This window comes from Sipha flava, unplaced genomic scaffold, assembly GCF_003268045.1.
Source record: "Sipha flava isolate LNK unplaced genomic scaffold, YSA_version1 247_pilon_pilon, whole genome shotgun sequence".
Taxonomy (NCBI): Eukaryota; Metazoa; Arthropoda; class Insecta; order Hemiptera; family Aphididae; genus Sipha; species Sipha flava.
Window position 1 is genome coordinate 124,700 of NW_020272895.1, and position 21,858 is coordinate 146,557.

Sequence of the window (21,858 nt, forward strand, 5' to 3'; positions counted from 1 at the left end):
GATATTTAATTTTTTCGTTTTACAGAATTAATCTCGCTATCAAAATTAAAAAAATTAAATTAATTTGTTCTGAGTGAAGCAAGAAATGTATTTTACTTCGATCTGTTTTTATTAATCACTATTACCGTTCCGTTATATGCAATTCGTTATATGTTTATTCTAAAATGCAAATTCTACAACTACAGTCAACACAAGACTAGCAGAAAAAAATAATGAACGCTGCAAAACAAATTTTTTCTAAATATTAAAATCGTTACAATCGAAGTGATATATCTCACGCATAGGCGCCAAGTACATGGGTGCTCGAGTGCTCTAGCATCCATTGAAAATATTCATGGTCAATATATTAATTATAATAGGTAAATCGTTATCACCACGTTCATTGTATGATATCAGTGGCTACACAGCAAAACCTCGCAAGTTAAAAAAAAAAAAAAAAAATTTTCTTTTGTTGGATGTACTGTATTTTTTTATACATTTTGATTTCTCCCGGTATTTTCATAAGGTAATACCACGACTTAAGATATAATATATTATATAGATACTATCTTAAATCGTGGATAATACACAAAAAACAAACAGTTTAAGTTTTCAAGTTGTAATCATATAACAGTACAATATATTTTGTTCATAGTCGTAACCATTGAATCAATGAGAAAACCTTTTTGTTTTATGTTCATCATCAATTTTATAAAAGTGACAAAGGTTACCAGGTTATAGAAAATTTAGTATAGGGAGTGAGGGGAAAAGCCCCTCACTAATACTTGACGTCAGTTGCACACAGGAATTTTTTTTAGGGGGAGGGTTGTTATTCTATTAATAATTTGCTATAGAGATAAATATTGTATAGCCCTAACATAATACTAGTCCTCGGAGAAATTTCGAGGGGGGTGAAACCCTTACCCCCTACAACCCTGCGTGCACCACTGCTTGACATTGGTAAGAGCACCCAATACATTTTGAAAACCTGGCGCCTATGATCTCACGTACAAAAGTATAGTTATAATTTAAGATCCAATACGAAATTGAAACATTACACAAAGAAATAAACATATATATGCATATAGTAATAATAAAAAATAAATAACCGGAAAGTCTATGTATGGTATGAATTCGTTTTCATCGTTGCTATGCAAACATTTAAAACATTGAAAAGCACACTTTATTATATCTATATTAAATTTTCTTTTAGTAGAAATAATGATCTATAAAAAAAATTGTTTTTAATAATATAATAAATTATTAAAACTGATTTTGTTTAAACGTCCTCGTATATATAAATTCAAAACTAAACCTTATATTATATTAAATATTCTTCTTAAAAAAAAAAAAAAAAAACAGAATAACCACTCTATATTATTAGGTACATATGGAATTTTTTATATGGATTATAATGAATTATTATCAATATTACTGAACATAAATAATATATACTATGAATAATAATATATTAATTAGAACGAAAAATTGAAAAGATTGATTATTATTAGTATAACAACTAAATTACATCTCAAATAATCATCTTTTCATTAACAGCCACTAATTTTTCTTCCTTCCAACAAATTCTCTTGATTTCTTATACGTTATAAAATATACAAAGGCATAATAATTTTGTTTTTCGTTATTCATCGTTATTTCTCTAGAGAATCCCTAGAAACTTATTTTGTATTTGGAGCATGATAGTGAGTTCCATTCTTCACGAAAAACTTTAATATTTTACTTCAATAGTTACATTCATTTTTTTCATAGATGTATACATCATGAGTAGATATAAACGTGCATGTGGATGTGTATTTTTTATACAAGGTGAATTCAATAGAACGTTTGTTAGGTTAGCTAACCGTTACAACTTGGTAATCAAGTTTTCATAATTACATATTATTGTTACCGAATACATACTACGACGAACTGCGACTGGTTATTTTTTAAACACAATATCACGATTTATAAATTAAACATGTGAAATAAATTTACTATTATAAATTATACTCGTACACAATAATAAGATGCATATAAAAATATTATATGGCGCACATAAACGCATTCATTTTAGCTACCTACTAAATTGTACCTATACTTACATATTGGTCACTTGGCACTCGCATTGCATAAGCGTACAGATCCACGTAAAATATGCTAATCTATAAATGTAATATGTATATATAATCTCCGTGAACACATCTCGAGTCCTATAAACATATTGTCCGATGGAAAATAAATTCTTTGATTTTATATTTCTTAAACAAAATATTCAAATCGATTATTGCTCCATCCGTACATCATTCATATTCATCCTTACGAATGCTAAGTGCCTTCTCGTATCGACCAATCTCGATGTGGGCGAATTGCTGAAAAAAAAGGTTTTAGAAAACTTTTCTGCATATCTTTTACGATAAAGGTTAAAATATGGTATTTATATGTATAATTAATGGACTTCAACGCTTTACGAATATGTACGACGCAGTAGCCGAAATAATGTTTCTCGATACGTTAATTGAAAAAGAAAGCTGCGATCAAACACATTTCGCTTTCAACCTGTAAAGCCAAAAAGTCTAAAATGAAAATTGCCAAACGCAATTAATATTTTCAACGTTTTTACCTAAAGCAATTTAATTTGCAAGCACCTCTTACGCCGTAATAGAAATCAGTCCGCGTATTGTACGGTTAACCAAATAGTTCCGCATGATGGACTCGGCGGGAAAAAAATTTCATTATCAGTGGTCGAAACCCAAAGACTTGTGCAATAGAAAGTTGGCATACCGAACTACCGTAATTAAATACGGTGTCGGTCACGTGGAATGGTGAAAAAAAATGTTATTGAGAAATCCAAAAGAACTCTGCAAAACAATGTCAATGTATAATAAAATACCATCGCAAATCGCCGGTATCGTTGAATATATGCGTGCATTGGTAGTGCGATTTCAATAATGTAGTCGAAACAACTTAGTATTGTAGAGCAAGATTATTATTAATGAAATGTATAAAGAAAAAAAAAATAGTGATATTCAAACGAGCCCGTAGTTAAGAATTAATACTAATGCTTAAGCCAACGATGGATTTTTATTATTGACCGAATAGACATGGGAAAATTATAATTCGTCTCATCCGTATGATAAATTATTTTTTATCGTCTTCTTTTTCGTGTTGCAATCGATAAAACAAAATTATAATATATCAAAATAAGCTATAACGAGGATAATAGTTACATTTCAATATCGTCCTGCGATATTGATTTTATTTCAATGCATTTAATTTTAAAGCATACGCGGGTAGGTATAGAACTATAGAAAATGAAGTGCTTACGTAAATATTCAAACACATATTGTTTCACATAAACATATTGTTCTTTTTCAATCATCGATTATCTAAGTGGTCGTCTTTTTTGTTGCACTGCGATATATGACTCTTTTAACTGTAATACGTTTAAAAAATAATAATAATAACGAGACGTACATATTATACAAATACCAACCAATATTTTAGATAGCTAAAGCATAATATTATACATATTTCAATCTAGATAAGTCTCAAGAGCGTAAAATGTTTGTAAACTTCATAGAATTATCGAGTAAAGAAAATAGTTTAATAATTATTTTGTATATCGATTTTAAATTTAAAAACTAACACCTTATCATGTTGCGTTTACGAATGAGAAAAGGGATGAAGCAATAAACAAAATCGAAAACCCCGACCTACTCCATCCATAGAAAACGCAAATTTGCAACTGTACGTTTGTAAGACGGAAACAACGCTTGTGTGTGTATCATCCACTCGGGGCCGTAGTAAGGGGGGCTAGAAGAGCCTACGCCCCGGGCGCAATTCCTGGAAGGGTGCAAAAATGAAAAAATTTAAATTTAATTGTTCCTTATAACTTATTACTTATAAGTAAAAGTAATATTATGTATTTATGTATTTACTTATATAATTTATAAATATTATTATGTTATATCTATAAATCTACTTATAACCAAGGCTCAGAACTTACAGCACTTAAAATTATTAAAATAAGCACTTAATAAAGCGCTTAAAACATCATTATAAGCAATAAAATAAGCATTTAAAAAATATTTATTCAAAAAAAAAAAAAACTATAAAATTCTAACTAAAATATCAAACAAAATAAAAATAAATCTTCACTTTCAAGACTTTCAGGATTTTAAGGGATTAATTCTAAGAGATTTTTCTAAAAAATAAAATGTAAACTGTTCTCTCTGTTCTTGATCATTCTGACGTTCTATTTTCTGCGTTGGAATACCTTTGTTAACCCTACAACGATGCCTTGGACGGCGACGAACTACGTGACAACGTAGATAAGATAAGCATTATTTTTAATTTTAATTTTATCAAAAACGACTTTGCAGGAGAAAACTATAAAAACGTAAAAAAAAAACTGGTCAAATGAGCAAAAATAATCAAAAAAACTGGAAATAACAATTTTTTTGAAAAAATGCTGAAGAAAGCAAAAAAAAGATACTTTCAAATTTCATAATTTAGGTGTTATAACTTGACATACATTTACATAGCACTCTGCTACATTTTAAGTTAATCCATAAAAATAAGCAAATGCTTTAACTCCCGAGTCCTGCTTATAACTATTATGTATATTTATATTTTAATAAGTTATTGATTTAAATAAAATTAACAAACGCTTACATAATTACAAGGAAAATGTATTATTTATTTTGCGTTTATAAAAAATACTCAGTTTTTCGTGAGTTCTTTTTATAAATTTAAATACTTAAGGCCACATTTAAAAGTTTCGCCCTGAGCGCAATATTTGATTGCTACGACCCTGCATCCACTTGGCCTGTTACCCACGAAATATTTAGTTATTAATTATAATATAGTGTGAAATATACCTAACTTCTTTATGCAAATTATCCGTATTATTCTAAAATAAAATTTGTAAAATATCCAATAACAATTATTTTTAAAATGATCAGTGTTAATATATAATAATGGCGTATGAAACGACGCTTAGACCAACAATCTGATAATGGGACACTTAATTTTATATTATACATAATATAGATACGCTGCCAGTCATCGATAGCATGTATTGACGAATGCCGTATCTATAATAATACTAATATGTATATTTTTAGAAATATAACGAAAAAAATAAATAAAAATAAACTACCCATGTTATGTTATCTACTTAATATGTTATTGAAATGGTTGGAGCTAGTTTTTTGCTGGTACACAAAGGGAAACATTGCACATTGACAAAGCATTGTTTTTTCAAAACCATTATGTTTGTACGGAACGTTTTACTGTAATGTTTACATTGGAACTTAAAGTGAATATTACTCATATTTTTGCGGAACATTACGTAAGATTTCAGATAACATTACGTTCTTATTTATTTCTTACATTCTAAAAAATGTATATTTCTGGAATGTTTGTAACAGTTTATTGCACAGTGGGTACAAACAGGAGTTGATAATGAACTAATATATCATGTAAGAAATATCGAATCTCAGACCAAACAAATACATACATTTTATTTTACAGGTCAAAAATATATGATAATTTTAAATAGATCAGATTATTTAAATTTTACGAAAATAAATCATAGACTTTTCACCGTGCAATTTTTTTCGATACGTATAGACGTATCATCGTATAATATATTATAATAATATCGAGTTTATGTATATAATATTATTGATATTTCGCAATTAAATATTTAAAGTAAAGGTATGAATAATATGTCTATACATACGTATTTATAGAAACCGAATAATTGCAGTAAAACTACTTTCAAAATTATTAAATTATTATGCGTCTTTTTAGCAAACCGTAGTATCAGCCTACCACTAGCTATTTTCAATTCACGTTCTGTATACACTTGTTGACTTAACACTTTCACAATATTAATATATTTAAATATTTCGTTCTGAAACAGCTCAAAACGATCTAATTTGAAACGGCAATAGCGTCCTGAATTATGTTATTACTAGAAAAATTACAGTTCAATCGCTCAAGTATTTCATCGAGTGTAGATTTATTAATTATTTTCAACGGACGACGAGAGTCTACGCCTCGATAATTTCAATATTAAAACAATATTACTATGTTCGTGTTGATTACATATAGGTTATACAATCAACAACAAAATACATAACCGGTATAAACGATAGAAATCGATCTTAAGTACAAACTAATTATATCAATAGACAATATAATGAGAATTATTATTTTTACAATGTTATAATTGAACCTCTGCAGTGCCATAGTGAGCTTATCACATTTAAACTGCTTTAGAATTATAAAAATTATTTTGAGGCAATTTCTCATGACATCCCATAGTTGTGAATACATTTATTATATAGTATAGTATTATATAGGGATTCATTGCATTGAATCCCAAATATTATACTCGTATTATAGAACAATATTTCAATCGCTTTTATTTTTTCTACAGTCTCTCAGTCATTAATTTACCATTTTTAATTTTTTGTTGTATTTTCATTTAGTTACCATTCTAATATATTTAGATTATGAATTTTAAATTCCTGTCTATAATATTATAATTATGATTGAAAATTGAACAAATACATAAATTTTATTCTAACAAATAAATTAATTTATTGCAAAATAAAACGTGTCGTTGTGAATAAAAGGTATCAAAGGTATAATTATCAGTACATAAATATATACTAAGAATATAACAGGATTAAAGTAGATTAAAGTATTAAGAGTATCTATTTTATAACAGTACCATCAGCAAAACTACACTAGTGTAATGTTGTATACTAAACGTTCATGGGTGTACACACAAGTATTTTGAGGACACAAAAGAATAAGATACAATTTTAAATATTGTTTCACCGATAAAATAATACAAATTACAAATAAAGTGGCTACTAAATAAATAACACTTTAATCTGGAATTAAATATCGAATCATAAATTATTTGAACCATGAGATAATGACTGTTGTAGTATTTATCGACTTTGCCTAAATTATTGATTATCAAATTACATTATTGCTCTTAAGTTCCAAATTTATTTTCATCGAACACCAGTTGAAAACTAAGTAAACTCGGTTACAAGCATCTGATACTTGTGTTAAAAACTAAAATAACAAAGACTTTTCAAAACAAAATAAATAAAGTATAAATGAATATAAACGTATGTAATGTACAGTTAGCAGATATGGAACATAATTGGCAAGTTACTCTTGAAAATATTTTAACTCCTGGTAATTTATTATGAATGATTGACTTTTGACGAGATTTTAAAAATAAATTTTTTCATTCATTTTCTACAGAATAAATAACACGCAAAAGTTTCAAGGATACCGAGTCGTTTAAAATATATATATTTCTTTGGTTCTTTTGATGGAAAAAGTAGTTCGAATTGATTTAAAACTGACTGCATTCAGTCTGGGCTAATTCCAGTTAAAAATAATAAATTATTTTGCAATCCCTCAAGGCAAAGAGTTCTCATTTCAAATAATTTAGAAAATTAAATTAAAAATTACTAACTATTCTGTCTTAAATGTAGGTTTTGAATAAAACCGTATGAGAGAAAAAAGAAAATTAACGAAAATAATATTTGTAATATCATAAAATTTAATTTCAGAAAACATACTTAAAAAAAACAAAAACACTACAAAATTTCAACAGTAATTACTCCTCGACAAACTACTTATAATAATTACTTAAAAAAATGATAAATTAAAAAATATAAATATATGTACTCTTCATACATATTAAATATCTACGTAGAAAATATGTGATTGGAAAATTGTTTCAAAGAAATTAAATTTCAGTGGATTTAAAACTAAAGAGGAAACAAGGTAATTGAGATATTCTTGGGAGCGGGTAAAAAATGAGGGACGTAAAAAAGGAAATGTTATATAATATATATATATATATACGACAGTGAGGTGTAAAATAATGAGAGGATCCCGTGGTGGGGTAATGCAGGGAAATAAATATAAAAGGCAGACTCCAAAGCATATACATTTACTGTACAGTATATGAGGTCGAAAAAAAAACATGAATTTATAATCAAGTCCATCATTGTTCATTCAAATCTGTAAACATGTATACACCATGGTACGTTATTAAATTAATCTAATTTATTTATTATGTAATATTAAATATTTGAATCACCAAGCCATGTTTTAATGTGAAAAAAAAAAGAAAAATCCGAAAAAAATGTATTACTTTAGATTAATTATACGTCATTGTAAGTGAACCATCATTGTAACCATCAAGCTTGTGGTTTGAATAATTACTTCTTCCTTTTAAGTTTTAATCTGATGCTTAATATTATTAAATGTCATAATAAAAATATAATTGTACTAGTTTACATTGCACATACGAGTACGTGTTGTATAATTTATTGATGATCCTCAGTTATACAATATTAGAGCTTTTTATTATTACCTTGAATTTAAGATTAGAGAAAAAAAAATTCTGTGTTAAGTTACCTTTTTATTTTATTTTATTTATTTATTTTTAATTCGTTTCTTAACATTTCTTGACGTTGGTGCTTAAGTAGAGAAAATGGAAATTTAAAAATCAAAGGCTATTAGTTGATCGCAACATCGGATCTACTAGAAAATAAAACATGTGTACAAGACGATGGCATACTATAACGTTGAGCGAGTGACGTGTAAGCTCTGAAAAAATGTTGGAACTCTTTTATAACATACGAATAATAATTATGTTCATGAAACAATATTTTACCCGAAAAAAATGCATAATAAATGATTATTATTATCATTATTGCACTAACTATCGATTTACAATCAATCCGTGAATGATGTAAATTATCTGACATCAATATACATTAACAGACCAACATTTATTTTTCGAAGTAAACGTTTTGAAGTTAAGTCGGCTGTGAGCTTTTCGAAGCGTGCTAGGTTGCGTTGTAATATATGCAGTCACGCCAAATATTAATGTCAACTCTCAATAATTAAACCGTCGGTCGTAGTTTAAATATTATAAATGTTTCTACGCTATGGACTATTTTCGCCATGATCTAGCTGGGTATAAATAATATGACGTTTTAAACTGACAAATTTCGATATTTTTTATGGATTATTCACATATTCATGGATGTTTCGACATTGTATTTTTAGGTAATTTCGGCCGTTTGTTAAGTTTTAGTTTCATAAAACAATGATTTTTACTTTTATTCAGAGTGATTTTTAAGAGAAAAAAAATGATTTGTACACTATATAATGTCGTTATTACTAAACCTCTCGACAAAAAATATCTATAGTTACTATTTTTATCATTTCGTGTTCCACAGAAAAATATGTTTCACGACACTATAATATTAAACCGCTAATAGTTATTTATAAGCCACATGATTATTTGAAGTTTGAATAAGAGTATAGATATACCTACCTACCAGATATCTCGCTGGCGGTACATTTTAGTGCACTTTCGCACAAACACACCGATATCATATTTAACATTGGCAGTGCAATTTTTGAGATGACGGCAGAACAATATTTCGATTCTATTGCCTATTATACCTACACAAATAGATATCTAGATCGAAGCAAGTATAAGTTAACTTTAAATGTGAATTATTTCGAGTCTTGCAAAACAAGATAAGTATAGTTAATATTACGAAATATATTAATATATTAACGAAAAAACTTCTTTTGTCGGTCATTATTACGATTGTGTTTACTGATGACATCGCATGTATTTCTCGTACAGGAAGGAAACGTAAATCTTCCCATCCCCGCTGACCATGACCAACATCCGGATAGCCAACGACTTTATTTTATTTCACGTTTGCAAAATAAGAATTTGCGGTTCTCAGCACTGTATACCGATGTATGTCATCTTTTGTGCACGTTATGTAAACGCATTCGTCGTACGAGGACTACCATGCAGTCAAACCTTAACTCAAAGGAGTGTTCTGTCCGATTAAATATGGGCTGATCAGTCAAAGGCAGTTATAACGATGCGCGAATAAAAAAACCATTGCAACGTTTTATGTTTGAGAAACGATTTATGCCAGGGCCGACCCAAGCAAAAATAGTACACTAGGAAAAATCAATTTTGCCGCCTCTAAAAAAAAATTGAGCTCTTATTTTAACTTAGCCCTTCATCCTACTTTTTATGTGACATATCTACATAAAAAAAATTTTAATTTTTTATTTTATGGATAAAATTTTATGTAAAAAGAGTTAAAAATAATTTCTATTACTACTACTCAAAACCCATCACTACCGCGACTATCGGATATGTGGTTATTTATATTTTTTGAATAATTGAAAGAAAACGCCCAGCGTAGGCTGTAATATGAAGTAATATAATAACTTTAGACAATATTATTTTATTATATAGATAAGTGGTTTTTATGAATGAATTCATTTAAATATTTTTCTTAAAAAACACCAATAGAACTAAAAAAAAATGTTCAAATCAATTTTGAAAATGCCACTCCTACTAAAGTGCCGCTCTAAGCAGGTGCCTAGCTCACCTATACATTGAGCCCTAATTTATGCACATGCGAATCGTAGTGTTCAACTCGTAACGCGTATTAACGAAAATTATTATCTTAGCCGACGTGTATAAAACGTCATTCGGCATGGGTGTGTATTCAAAGGTGTGAATTTTCCGTATTTTTCGGGATACATTACATAATAATTATATTATAATACACCGGATGGATAAACAAAAAACACCGTCAAATAGTTGTATGAATATGTGTAAATAGATGTATGATTACTATGTTATTTGGCTAATCGTGAATTAAAACAGCATTTCACGTTTCGCACTCAACGACATTTGCGAGTTTTATTTGTTACTGATTGATGATTTATCGCTACGAATACTTTAACAAACGGTCCGCGGTGGTAATTAAATCGGTTATCGTCGTTTTTCAACCTACATTCTATACACACGCGCATATTTTAACGTGAAACCGATAGAAAACATAAAAATTATTTTTTTTTTTCGGTAAAATTAGATTGTTTTTTATTTTTTAAATACATTTTTAAATGATTTGCGATGGTGTTCGGTTGAATCGATTTTCTGTACCGTTAGTAAATAATTGTACCCGATTTAAAATCAGAGTTATTATTACCATATCATATCATTAATGTCAGTTACTTTTCTTTTGATAAAAATAAAACGCTCATAGAGGTATGGATCCATAGAAAAGAGATTAGATAGAAGGGCAACTGTTGTAGAAATATTTAATAGTGGATGGCTACTAGCGCTCTACAACGGTTGTCGTAATGACTATCTCAAATGAACTAAAGTTTTACTATCGATAGTTAGCAATCGATAATAAGTAATCGATCGTTATCCAATTCTATTATGATATTACTTTTTTTAAACTTTCATTGGAAATAGATTAATTTAAACGATTGAAAAATTAATAAACAAAATTATATTTATTTTGTAAAAAGTATGTTACAAAATATACATTTTAAATAGTTATAAATTGAGTAAAATATACAGTATCAGTATCAGTATGCGTACAACTCTTAAAATTAATAATTACATATAATATTACATATTATTATAAAGCTTACAATAATTATTTATTACATACTTATCAAGTTATTATACATAATTAACATTTTGTCTCTGCAATACAATTTTTTTTTTTGAGTATTTTTTAAAATAAGTATTTGCAGACAATTTTATAAGATCTTCTGTTACTAGTTGTTCACCTTTACTTAATATGCGATTAATATGGTTAATGTATGAATAAATTAAAAGATTACACACAGTATTTATAAAAATAATAGACAAATCATGATTTTCACAAACAAGATTTTGAAGGGAAATAACTTGTTTCACAATATTTTTAAAAATGTTACAACCACCTTTTTTACAGGCGAAATGGTGAAAATTTAAATTAAAAAATTGTATTATATAGCTATATAAGTTAATTACATTTTTATCAAGGAGAAATAGTTTACATTGAGAATAATTTCGTATTTGTATTATAAAATGTTCATTTAAAACAATGTCAGATGAAAGCATGGATACACATAATCGACAATTATTGGTAATTTTTTTAATTTTTTTTATAACCCATCCAGCAACATAAGCTCTACTTCCAGAATTCACTTGAGAATTAGAACTAGGTATTTTAACATTTGGAATTTCAATTTCAATCATGCTCTCTGTTGGACTCTGAATGATAGTTTCTTCTAGGGGTATTTCATCAAATAAGAAATTCTTTAAATTATCCAAAGCACCATCACAATCATCATTTTCACAGTTTGATCCTACCGAATGGTTAGACGTGAAGTTGTTTATTAACAATGCTTTAAATGATGACATAAACACAGCCGGTGTTGGTTTTATATTCCTGACTCCATGACTACGAATAGAACCAAAAAAGTTTTCAATCGGATCTTGATTAAAATTTCGCAACAATACAAATGCAAAGCCACAATCAAGAAGTCGTTTACAAATGTGCATAATTCCCTTTACTGTCTTTATCCAATTAGTAATTGAAGGAACAATTGCTTTGTTTGTATTTATGTACTTCATTGAATTGAGAGTAATTAATGCTTTTTGCCAAAAATCCCAATGAGACGAATTTCTTGTAACTGCACATCTTAAATTTTTTCCAAGTTCTGGTTTAATGGAGTTACCGTTTGCACTATCAAATAACTTATCCATAAATAAACACAATTGTCCTGTACTTTGTGCTGAAGCATCAAGGCCTATTATTACTGGAATTTCTGTGGAAATACAAAAATTTATTAGAAGATATAATTTGTTATTAATTCTACAATAACACATGATGGATTATACTATAAACCTTTATTCATCTCAGCAAATCGTTTCATAATTGCTCCAACGCGTTGACTAAAAACTTGAGCTGCATTAGCCACTTTCATTTTTTTCAGTGTAGCTGGATACATATGACAATCAGTGAGTTTGGGTGTTAACCGATCTCCTTCTGTACTTTGACGTTTGTCGAGTTTATAAAATTGGATTATATGAATATAAATATATAAAATTAATCTATTTTTGTAAGTAACTTATTAATTTACCTATGTTAATTCCAGAATCAATAGGCATTTGTGGAATAGTACCTTCATCAAAGTCATTAGTAATAATCTCAATAGACATTTCAGCTTCATCTTCATAAGTGTAATCTATATGTTAAAAAATATTAAGATTTAATAAATTATAAAATGTAATAGATAAATCTAACCTAACCTATGTAATACATTTTCTAAAAACACCATCAAAAGTATTATTATGCTAAGTTGTATGAAAAAGTTATTAATTTAATGGATTAAACAAGGTCTATTAAATCATATTTAAGGGACCATTACTTCAATATTGATTTATTAGATGTTAAATGATAATTTGTACACCCCTGTATTAGTTATACGATTAGATAGGTATTATTATTAGGTACAATGAAATTTGTATGCCACTATGCCACTCCATGTCAAAATGTATTATGAATAATATACATATTTTATTATTTATTCATATTATTAAGCACAATTTATGTATCTTACCTGTATTTAATTCAACATCTAAATCAAAAGATCTTATACGATTTACAGATTCAGTAGGCATTTGACAATTAGTACCTTCCCAAAAATCCTCAGTTACAACTTCAATAGACATATTATTATCAGCGACATCTACCAAATTATTGTAAACTATATTAATAACTTATATTCAAAAAATATTTACATAATTCTTTAAGATCTATTGAAACTTAATATTAAGTAGTTATCAATAAATCTTAAAGATGCATTCCTCTAGAATAACGATTTCTAGAATAAATAAAAATTGTCATAACAATTAATATAATTTACAATAAAAATATTATAAAATTATGCAAATAAAAATAGGTAGGAGGTATGATAATTTTACACACATTTGTACATACCACAATGGTGTGGTACCATGAATTAAGATAGTAGGTACTATAATATAGTAATATTATTACTTCATATGTGGTACCAACTAATCGCAGTCATTAAAATCTATTAAAAAAAAAAAAAATAATGGTAGGTAAGTGAAATCTTACCTGATAAATTCAAAGTAGGAATAGATTTTGTTATGAGCTTCTTAAATCCAGGACTTTTACAGCTTGGCGCAAAATGCTTGTCACACATAATAAAACGTTTGTAAACATCGTTCATTGGTAAATTAGATAATTTGTTGTTTCCAGACCTTTCTACCCAAGCGTTAAATGTCAGTTCATCTTTTGGAAAACGATGACGAAGTGTTATCATATCATCATATGATGTACCACAACCAACAACAACACATTGTTTGGAAGACATAATAATATTATAAAATACGAAAAAACTATAACTATTGTTATACAATTGTAGGTAAAATATATAAATGGAACGGTATAAATCGTATAACAGCTGCATAAAAAAAATAGATAGTTGTAAAAACGACTAAAATATCGAATGCTTAACCGTGGGTCATCAAATGGGAAATCCCAAAATAAAATAGATGAAATGGTCATTGGCCAGTACTACAGTTGCATCACTTATAGAAACACTAACAACTCTTACATATTGTAGGTTATTTTCATTGTGTTGGTATGCCGCGTGTCGTAAAGGCACTATCAGATCCTTCCTATAGAGTGATACCCCCCTGTATGGATCATACGACCGCTGAATCAATAACTAAAACTAGGGATCAAAATAACTAACTTGAAAAATACCCCGGGTTTTTTTCCAGAAAAATTGGGAAAACATTGTGTTTTGATTTTTATGTATTTTTATTCATGAATTTGTTTACTTTCTTATTCTCAACAATAATTATTTATTTAATTGCGTAACGATGATGTTTATGATTTTAATTTTAAATGTTTTACGTCATAATTTCCCATTATTCAACGATCAGTAAATGGAGTCCTGCAACTATCCAAAAACTCACCAGTCAATAATTTAAGTAAGCTTAAATGTTAAAGCTTCAAAACATAGTAAAAAAATATATAAATCTAAACATTTTTTTAAGTTTAAGAATTAAAGGAAATATTTATGACACGCTTATACATCAGACTTTATTTTAAAATTATTAAAATTATATTTGATATAGTTTATAATAACATAATAATATAATTGTGTCTATAATGCTTTATACCTACATATAAATGTTATTGAACTATTTTCCAAGTAAACTAAATTAATCTAGATTACACAATTATGTTTATGTTCGGTCAAATATGAAATAAATAAACAAATACAAAAGTAGACGATATAGTATCCTTTTTTTTTTTTACCAAAATTATAACTTCTTAGTCCAAACAATTGATAAATTTCAATCTACATTTTTTTAAACCTTTTCCTTTGTAATTAATTTAACACCATGTTCGACTACTTTCTACCATTTTACTTCTTACATTTCTATTTTATCCCATGTGGTTTATTATTAGATGAAAATGAATTGCCTTCACACATTTTAGATTCTGGGCGAGGTTAAAAATTTAATGATCAAGCAATGAATCTTTCTTTATCTCAGATAGAGTAATTTTAAACGTATCAAAATCGTTAATGTTACAACAAACACTGTAAGAGATTTAGGTCGTTGTTCACCACACTTCATTTCGTAACAAAAACATGTATCAGCCCTGAAATTTTTGCCAAGAATGTCAGGTATAAACATCAGTTTGCGTTAATTATTACCAAATGCACATGTATACTTATAATGTGAGTATGAATATGTAGGTGTGCGTCAACAAATCAGTATATACATTTTATTTTATAATGAAATGTTCAATTGACTACAGCGAGCAAATTATGAGAGTATGATAAAATTTCAATTATTCAATTATAATTAGGGTCCGGATTTTTATGCATTTACATATTTGTAATGAGTGTATGCAGTTCAACGAGAGTAAGAAATGTGAACGATTTGTGTAGCAGAGAATCTATAGAAAAAAGTTTATTTTGCATATAAATGCATATTTTAAGGTTGAGAGCATATTTGAAGAATTCGGCATAATAAAGCATATTTTGGTACATAATAGTTATTTTATTTATATTTCACTATAGAAACTAGATTTATGAGTTTATGAAGTATTGTGGGGAAATATTTAATTTGTATTAAAACCATATCTTGCTTATCGAAACACATCGATCGACAACAATGAAGACCAGTTATATATATAAATTTCCTTCATACAATTATATTTTTAGCATGATTATTATTATTATTATCGTGATTTTAAGTCTTATATTGGATAAACACGCTGCATCGTGGCTCTTGTTGTTTTACATTTAGTTGGTATTTAATCGTCACGCGTCGTACTGTAGTCGCCAGTCGGTAATCGCCTATAAATATAATTTCGTAATCCGCATTCCGTATATAAACAAATTTCTTTAATAATTTTTTTTACACTCGTAAATTTTAAAATGCCGAAAAGTCGTAGTAATATTCAAATTTTAATAAAACAATGGATTGCATTGTATAATAAAACAGACCACACAATTTTTACTACGGACGGTTCTGTAGTGTTTTGTCAATTGTGTGACAAAAAAATCGTTTGCACCAAAAAATTTCAAATACAACAACACGTTGATACTGCTTTGCATAAAAGTGCTTTAAATCGTAAAGCAAATGATAACAAAAAACAATTATTTGTATTGGACGCAAAACCTAAATCTGGTAACATTTTTAACGAGGATCTTTGTTTAGCTTTGATAGTCGCTAATATACCATGGAATAAACTTCAAATTCCCGAATTCAAGAATTTTTTGGAAAAGTACACAGGTAAGCATATTCCCGATGAAAGTACACTTAGAAAAAATTATCTTGGTCCATGTTACAATAATGTTATAAATGCAATCCGAGAAATTATTGGAAATTCAGATATTTGGATTGCTGTTGACGAAACAACTGATACAAACGGCTGTTATATAGCAAATTAATTAGTTGGCGTTTTAGAATGTGATACACCAAGTCAACCGTATCTATTAGCATGTAAAGAACTGCCAAAAACAAATCACTCTACCGTATCTCGTTTTATTAACGATAGTTTAAGAATATTATGGCCCGCTGGGGGAAATGACGAAAACCTAAGATTGTTTTTATCAGATGCAGCGCCATATATGGTTAAAACTGGAGATGCATTAAAAGTGTTTTACCCAAATATCATCCATGTAACATGCGTAGCACATATATTAAACAGAGTAGCAGAAAAGGTAAGAGAGTTATTCCCCGATATAAATAAATTAATTAACAATGTAAAAAAATCTTTTTTAAAGTCACCTTCTCGTATTCAACTATATAAAGAAATGCTACCTGGTTTACCATTGCCCTCGGAACCAGTTATTACAAAATGGGGGACATGGATAGAGGCAGTTATATTTAATGCAAATAACTATGAAGGTATTAAAAGTGTAATAGAAAAACTAGATAATGATTCTTCAGCAAGTGTAGATAATTGTAAAAAAATGTTCAATTTGACTACAGTGAAAAATGATTTAACATTTATAAAAATTAACTTTTCTGGACTTATTCGGGCAATCACAAACTTAGAAGATACTAAATTGACATTACTACAATCGTTAGAGATTACGAAAAATATAATTTCCGAACTATCAAATATACAAGGTGACAAAGGTTCTATCATAAAAAATAAAATATCTCAGTTATATCAAAAAAATAAAGGATTTCAAGTACTAGAATAAATCGGACTAGTTATATCAGGTAACAATGAAATACAGATTCCAGAAAATTTCAATCCTTGCTCTGTGGCAAATATGAAATATGCACCGTTGACGTCAGTAGATGTGGAAAGATCCTTCAGTCTATATAAACATATATTAAGTGATAGAAGAATAAATATGACACTTGAACATATGGAAGAGTATATTATTGTTAACTCTTTTTATAAAAAGTAAATATCGATTTATATCTATTAGGAGGTAATTAAAATGTTTTTATTTGTTTAAATTGTTTTTTTTATATATATAAATTGTCTTCATTGGTATAAAAGAATTAAATACATTTTTTTTATTATTATTTTTAACTAAAGTGCACTTTATTAATTTAATGTAATTTTTAAACATTTTTTGTCTTTAATTAATGTTGTAAGTTGATGTCGCAGTGCCGGTAATAAAAAAATTAAGTTTGTTTGATTATGTTGTATTAATTATTATTTAATAATATATAAAGAAAAAATTAAAAAAAAAAATTATAATGCATATATTTTGGGTAAGAGCATATTTTTGCATATTTTTTAAAAATAATAAGAGCATATCTAGTGCATATTTAAAGGTTTTTTGATGCATAAATGCATACTATTTTAAGGTTTTTAAGTGCATACAAATCCGGACCCTAATTATAATATTCTCTGAATCGTATGTATGCCAGGAATACTTGGCTAGTAGTTCACCATTCCCAAAAGGTCTGTAGATGTAATTTTGAGATTTCTGAAAGCTCAATTTATAACGCTCAATCAATACAAAAATGGTTTCTCTTAATAGAGAAATAGGGATCTTGATTATTTAATTTCTTGTCCATTTTATTGCTAAATTTATTTTTCCCATTGTAGGTACACTACTAGAATACTATTTTATTATTTTCTATACATTTTTCTTGTTTGTAATCTAAAAATGTGTCTTCCAACATTTTTTTAGTTATTACTTTAGAACAGAGGTTAAAACCAGGGTTTGAAATCGATTTCAAATATCGATAAAAATTATTAAAAATATTTTAGTAAATCAAAATCAATATCAAAATCGTTAACGGTTGGTAATGATTTTAAAAATTTATATTGAAATTGAAAAAGTTAAAATCAATATTTCATATCAAAATCAAAATCATTTTAATTAAAACGATTTTAAATCAAATTAATTTATAATTCAACAGCCAACAGGTCTATTTATATTATCGATTCGTAAACATCGCCATATTTGGTAATAATATTTATTATACATAATAATAAATAACTAGTACCTATTTTGTTTTCTTAAAATATATATGATAAGGAATTAGCGTTCGACGAACGATTGTTATTTTTATACACACGATTTATTCCGTATAATATACTATAGATAGATATTTTATAGTGTATTATTTATGTATAAGATATTAATTTATAATACTCCATTGACTGTCACCCGTGAGTTATACTTTTAACCAATAATATACAATTAAATAACCTAAGATAGTTTTATTTTGTACTTTTGCAGTTGCTACAGCCTACAACACTATTAGGCTGGTGATGTACTAAAATTTGAAAAAATTATTATAAGTTATGGATAACATTCTCTTATAAACCCGAAATCGAAAAAATAATAAATACCGATTTCTGAAACCGAAATTGAAAAAAAATGAATATCGATATTCGAAATCATAAACAAAATTGCAAAAAAAATAATATCAATATTTGAAACCAAAATCGAAATTAAAAAAAATAATATCAAAATATTCAATCAAAATAATCAAAATTATTTCGATTTCAAGCCCTGGTTAAACAGAGGTACACTGTGAATAATATTTAAATGTTGAATGTAAGCCAAAATGTTATCATCCTGACAGTTTGTACGTGACAGTATAATAAATTAAGAAAATTCGCGTCGTCCATTGTTTTGCTTCATTACGCTAATTCTGACAAGAAAAGTTGCAATGGTTGACTTTGTTTTTATTATATTTAGATTATCATAAATCTGTTAAATAAGTAATGTCTTACTTTCTTTGTAGCTAAAAGTCTAAAAAAGTATCAAAAAATAAAGCATACCATATCTTGTCAAACATAAGCCTTTCGACGACCACCGTACTTCAGAGTTAAGAAGTTATCGATGAAAGTTCTCGTCATTTTCTTCACATAACTGTGTAAATAACTTATTATTCAACAAATTGCTCTGAATTTCGTATACCGCGTTTATGATAAATAGTAGAAATTTATGTAATCTTGCACTTAGATTTTTAGCAAGTAAATGTTATTGATGGATGACGCAGTGAATTGTAAATATGCCTGGTTTATATTATTTTAAATGGATAATAAAACCATGATAGCGCCCAAACATGGCAGATACTTCACCTGTTGCTGCCGATAATATACTCATATTTGTTAAAGAAATCGATTTTTCTCTGAAAAATCTTTTAAAACATTGAATATGAATTCGACTATAATGTCTGTAGTTAAAGTTCTTGTGAAAAGCAGTTCTTTGTGGATTTCTTGATCCATAACAAAACGAAAACATGCCAAAAATAGTGCTTCATTACCAGTCAAAGTTGACTCATCTAATTGTATGAAGAAGTTAGGTTGTTTGCAAATAATCACACAAGTAGTTTTCAACGTCATGACCCATTTCATCAATATGTCTTTGAACAATATTGTTGCTTAATAGGGTTTCTTTGTAGATATCATATGGAGATCTATGTAAAACATTTTTTAAAACCTCTTCAACAACTGCCAAAATTAGTTGTTCCCTGATAGTATGAGGATTCCCAGATTTTGCAATATGTAGTGAATTTTTATGAAATGCAAGTAAACCATCATCGTCTCTTTTTAACGTGGAAGTAAATATATTATCCAACGTAGATCTTTTCTAAAGATTTTCTTTCAGTGTTTGAAAGTATTTTAAATCTTTATTTCTTTTGTCAGGATGGCACCTTCTGAGGTGATCCTTTGGCTTGGATGGTTTCATACCATTGTCGCTTAAAACTTGATTGCACATGGGCAGAGTTTTGTTCGTTAATGATGAAAAGAAGCCGAACTTTAAACAATCAATTAAATAATAATTACCTACATTTATTTTTAGATTCAGCCATATTTAATAGCAGTAATCTTTGGACAAAAATTAACTGATTACTATAACTTACAAAAATGGCGAAAGACATTTGATTGGCGATCGATTGTTACGGATGAATTAAACGACAAACGTACAGTTTTTTTCTAACCATCGGCGTTGACTGACATATTAATCGTAGTTATGTTGTAGTTATGTTTATTTACAAAGAATAGTTGATAATCATGACCTATATATATACGTTTGAATGTGTACCATCTAATTTAATCTTATTTATACATTCCAATATTCACAGTCGACTCGTTAGTCATTATCGACAATGCCGTTAATCATTCACAATATCGCACAAGTATTTTACGTAAAAGTAATGGTGCACAATTAATAACTCTCATGGACCCCAATTTCATCTTAAGCACCCCCAATTTTTTTTCATTGACATGGACCCCTTCCAGGTCAAAATCGACTTCCAGGGGGGTCGATATAGACCATTTTGAGAATTTCTGCTTTAAAATGTATTAATTAATTAGGTTATCAATAATTTTTAAAATTTATTACGATATCTTGGAAACCCTGGAAACAAATATTTTAATTTTTTCAGATTTTTTTCAAATTGTTTCAGATTTGTTTTGATTTTTATCGTCTCTTTGGATTTGTCTCATCATTTACCGTATCCTTGTGTCATCTTGTTGACGATAATTGATTTTTTTTTACCTACTATTAAAATTACCGGACGCACGTAATGTGCATACAAATCATAATATCCCTTTATAGTAGGAAAAAGGTTAAGATGGCCGAAGCCATCAGAACAAAAAGGTTTAGAATACACACACACACACACACACACACACACACACACATATACACACCGAACTTCGCGAGCGAAATCCCGTGTAAAATATGTTTATATAAGTAATTAATGAGAATCCAGGAACGCTATGAACCTCGATGGTGGTTCGGCGATAACCTCCGAAATAAAATCCTTGACGGTCGGATCGTACTGCGGCACTATGTATGCTAATATAATGCACGTAAGAGATAAGAGACGGGAAATATTATGACCGGCCGAATTCCGAGACCTAGCAGAGAGACTGCAACGAGAACGACGTGCCGCGATACTCGGACAGTGTATACCTGCCGTGATGCGAAACCCTTTTT

At 28.1% G+C, this 21,858-nt stretch overlaps 1 protein-coding gene and 1 pseudogene across 1 annotated transcript; both read right to left on the bottom strand.

The window, feature by feature from the left end:
• Positions 1-2,279: 2,279 nt before the first annotated feature.
• On the bottom strand, positions 2,280-14,268 carry LOC112684270. Its single transcript, XM_025555697.1, has 6 exons — positions 14,010-14,268; positions 13,489-13,617; positions 13,009-13,113; positions 12,774-12,914; positions 12,035-12,693; positions 2,280-2,348 (listed from the first exon to the last, which is right to left on the bottom strand). The coding sequence occupies exons 1-6, from the start codon at positions 14,266-14,268 to the stop codon at positions 2,280-2,282; spliced, it is 1,362 nt and encodes a 453-aa protein (XP_025411482.1).
• A 5,130-nt stretch (positions 14,269-19,398) lies between these two features.
• On the bottom strand, positions 19,399-21,385 carry LOC112684272 (annotated as a pseudogene).
• Positions 21,386-21,858: the final 473 nt, after the last annotated feature.

Coding starts and splice junctions, on each gene's coding strand:
- LOC112684270 (XM_025555697.1), bottom strand. CDS start 14,268: ATGTCTTCCAAACAATGTGTTGTTGTTGGTTGTGGTACATCATATGAT. Junction 12,915..13,008: donor TGATTCTGGAATTAACATAG/GTAAATTAATAA, acceptor GTCAAAGTACAG/AAGGAGATCGGTTAACACCC. Junction 2,349..12,034: donor GAGCTTATGTTGCTGGATGG/GTTATAAAAAAA, acceptor CTTTTTTTTCAG/CAATTCGCCCACATCGAGAT.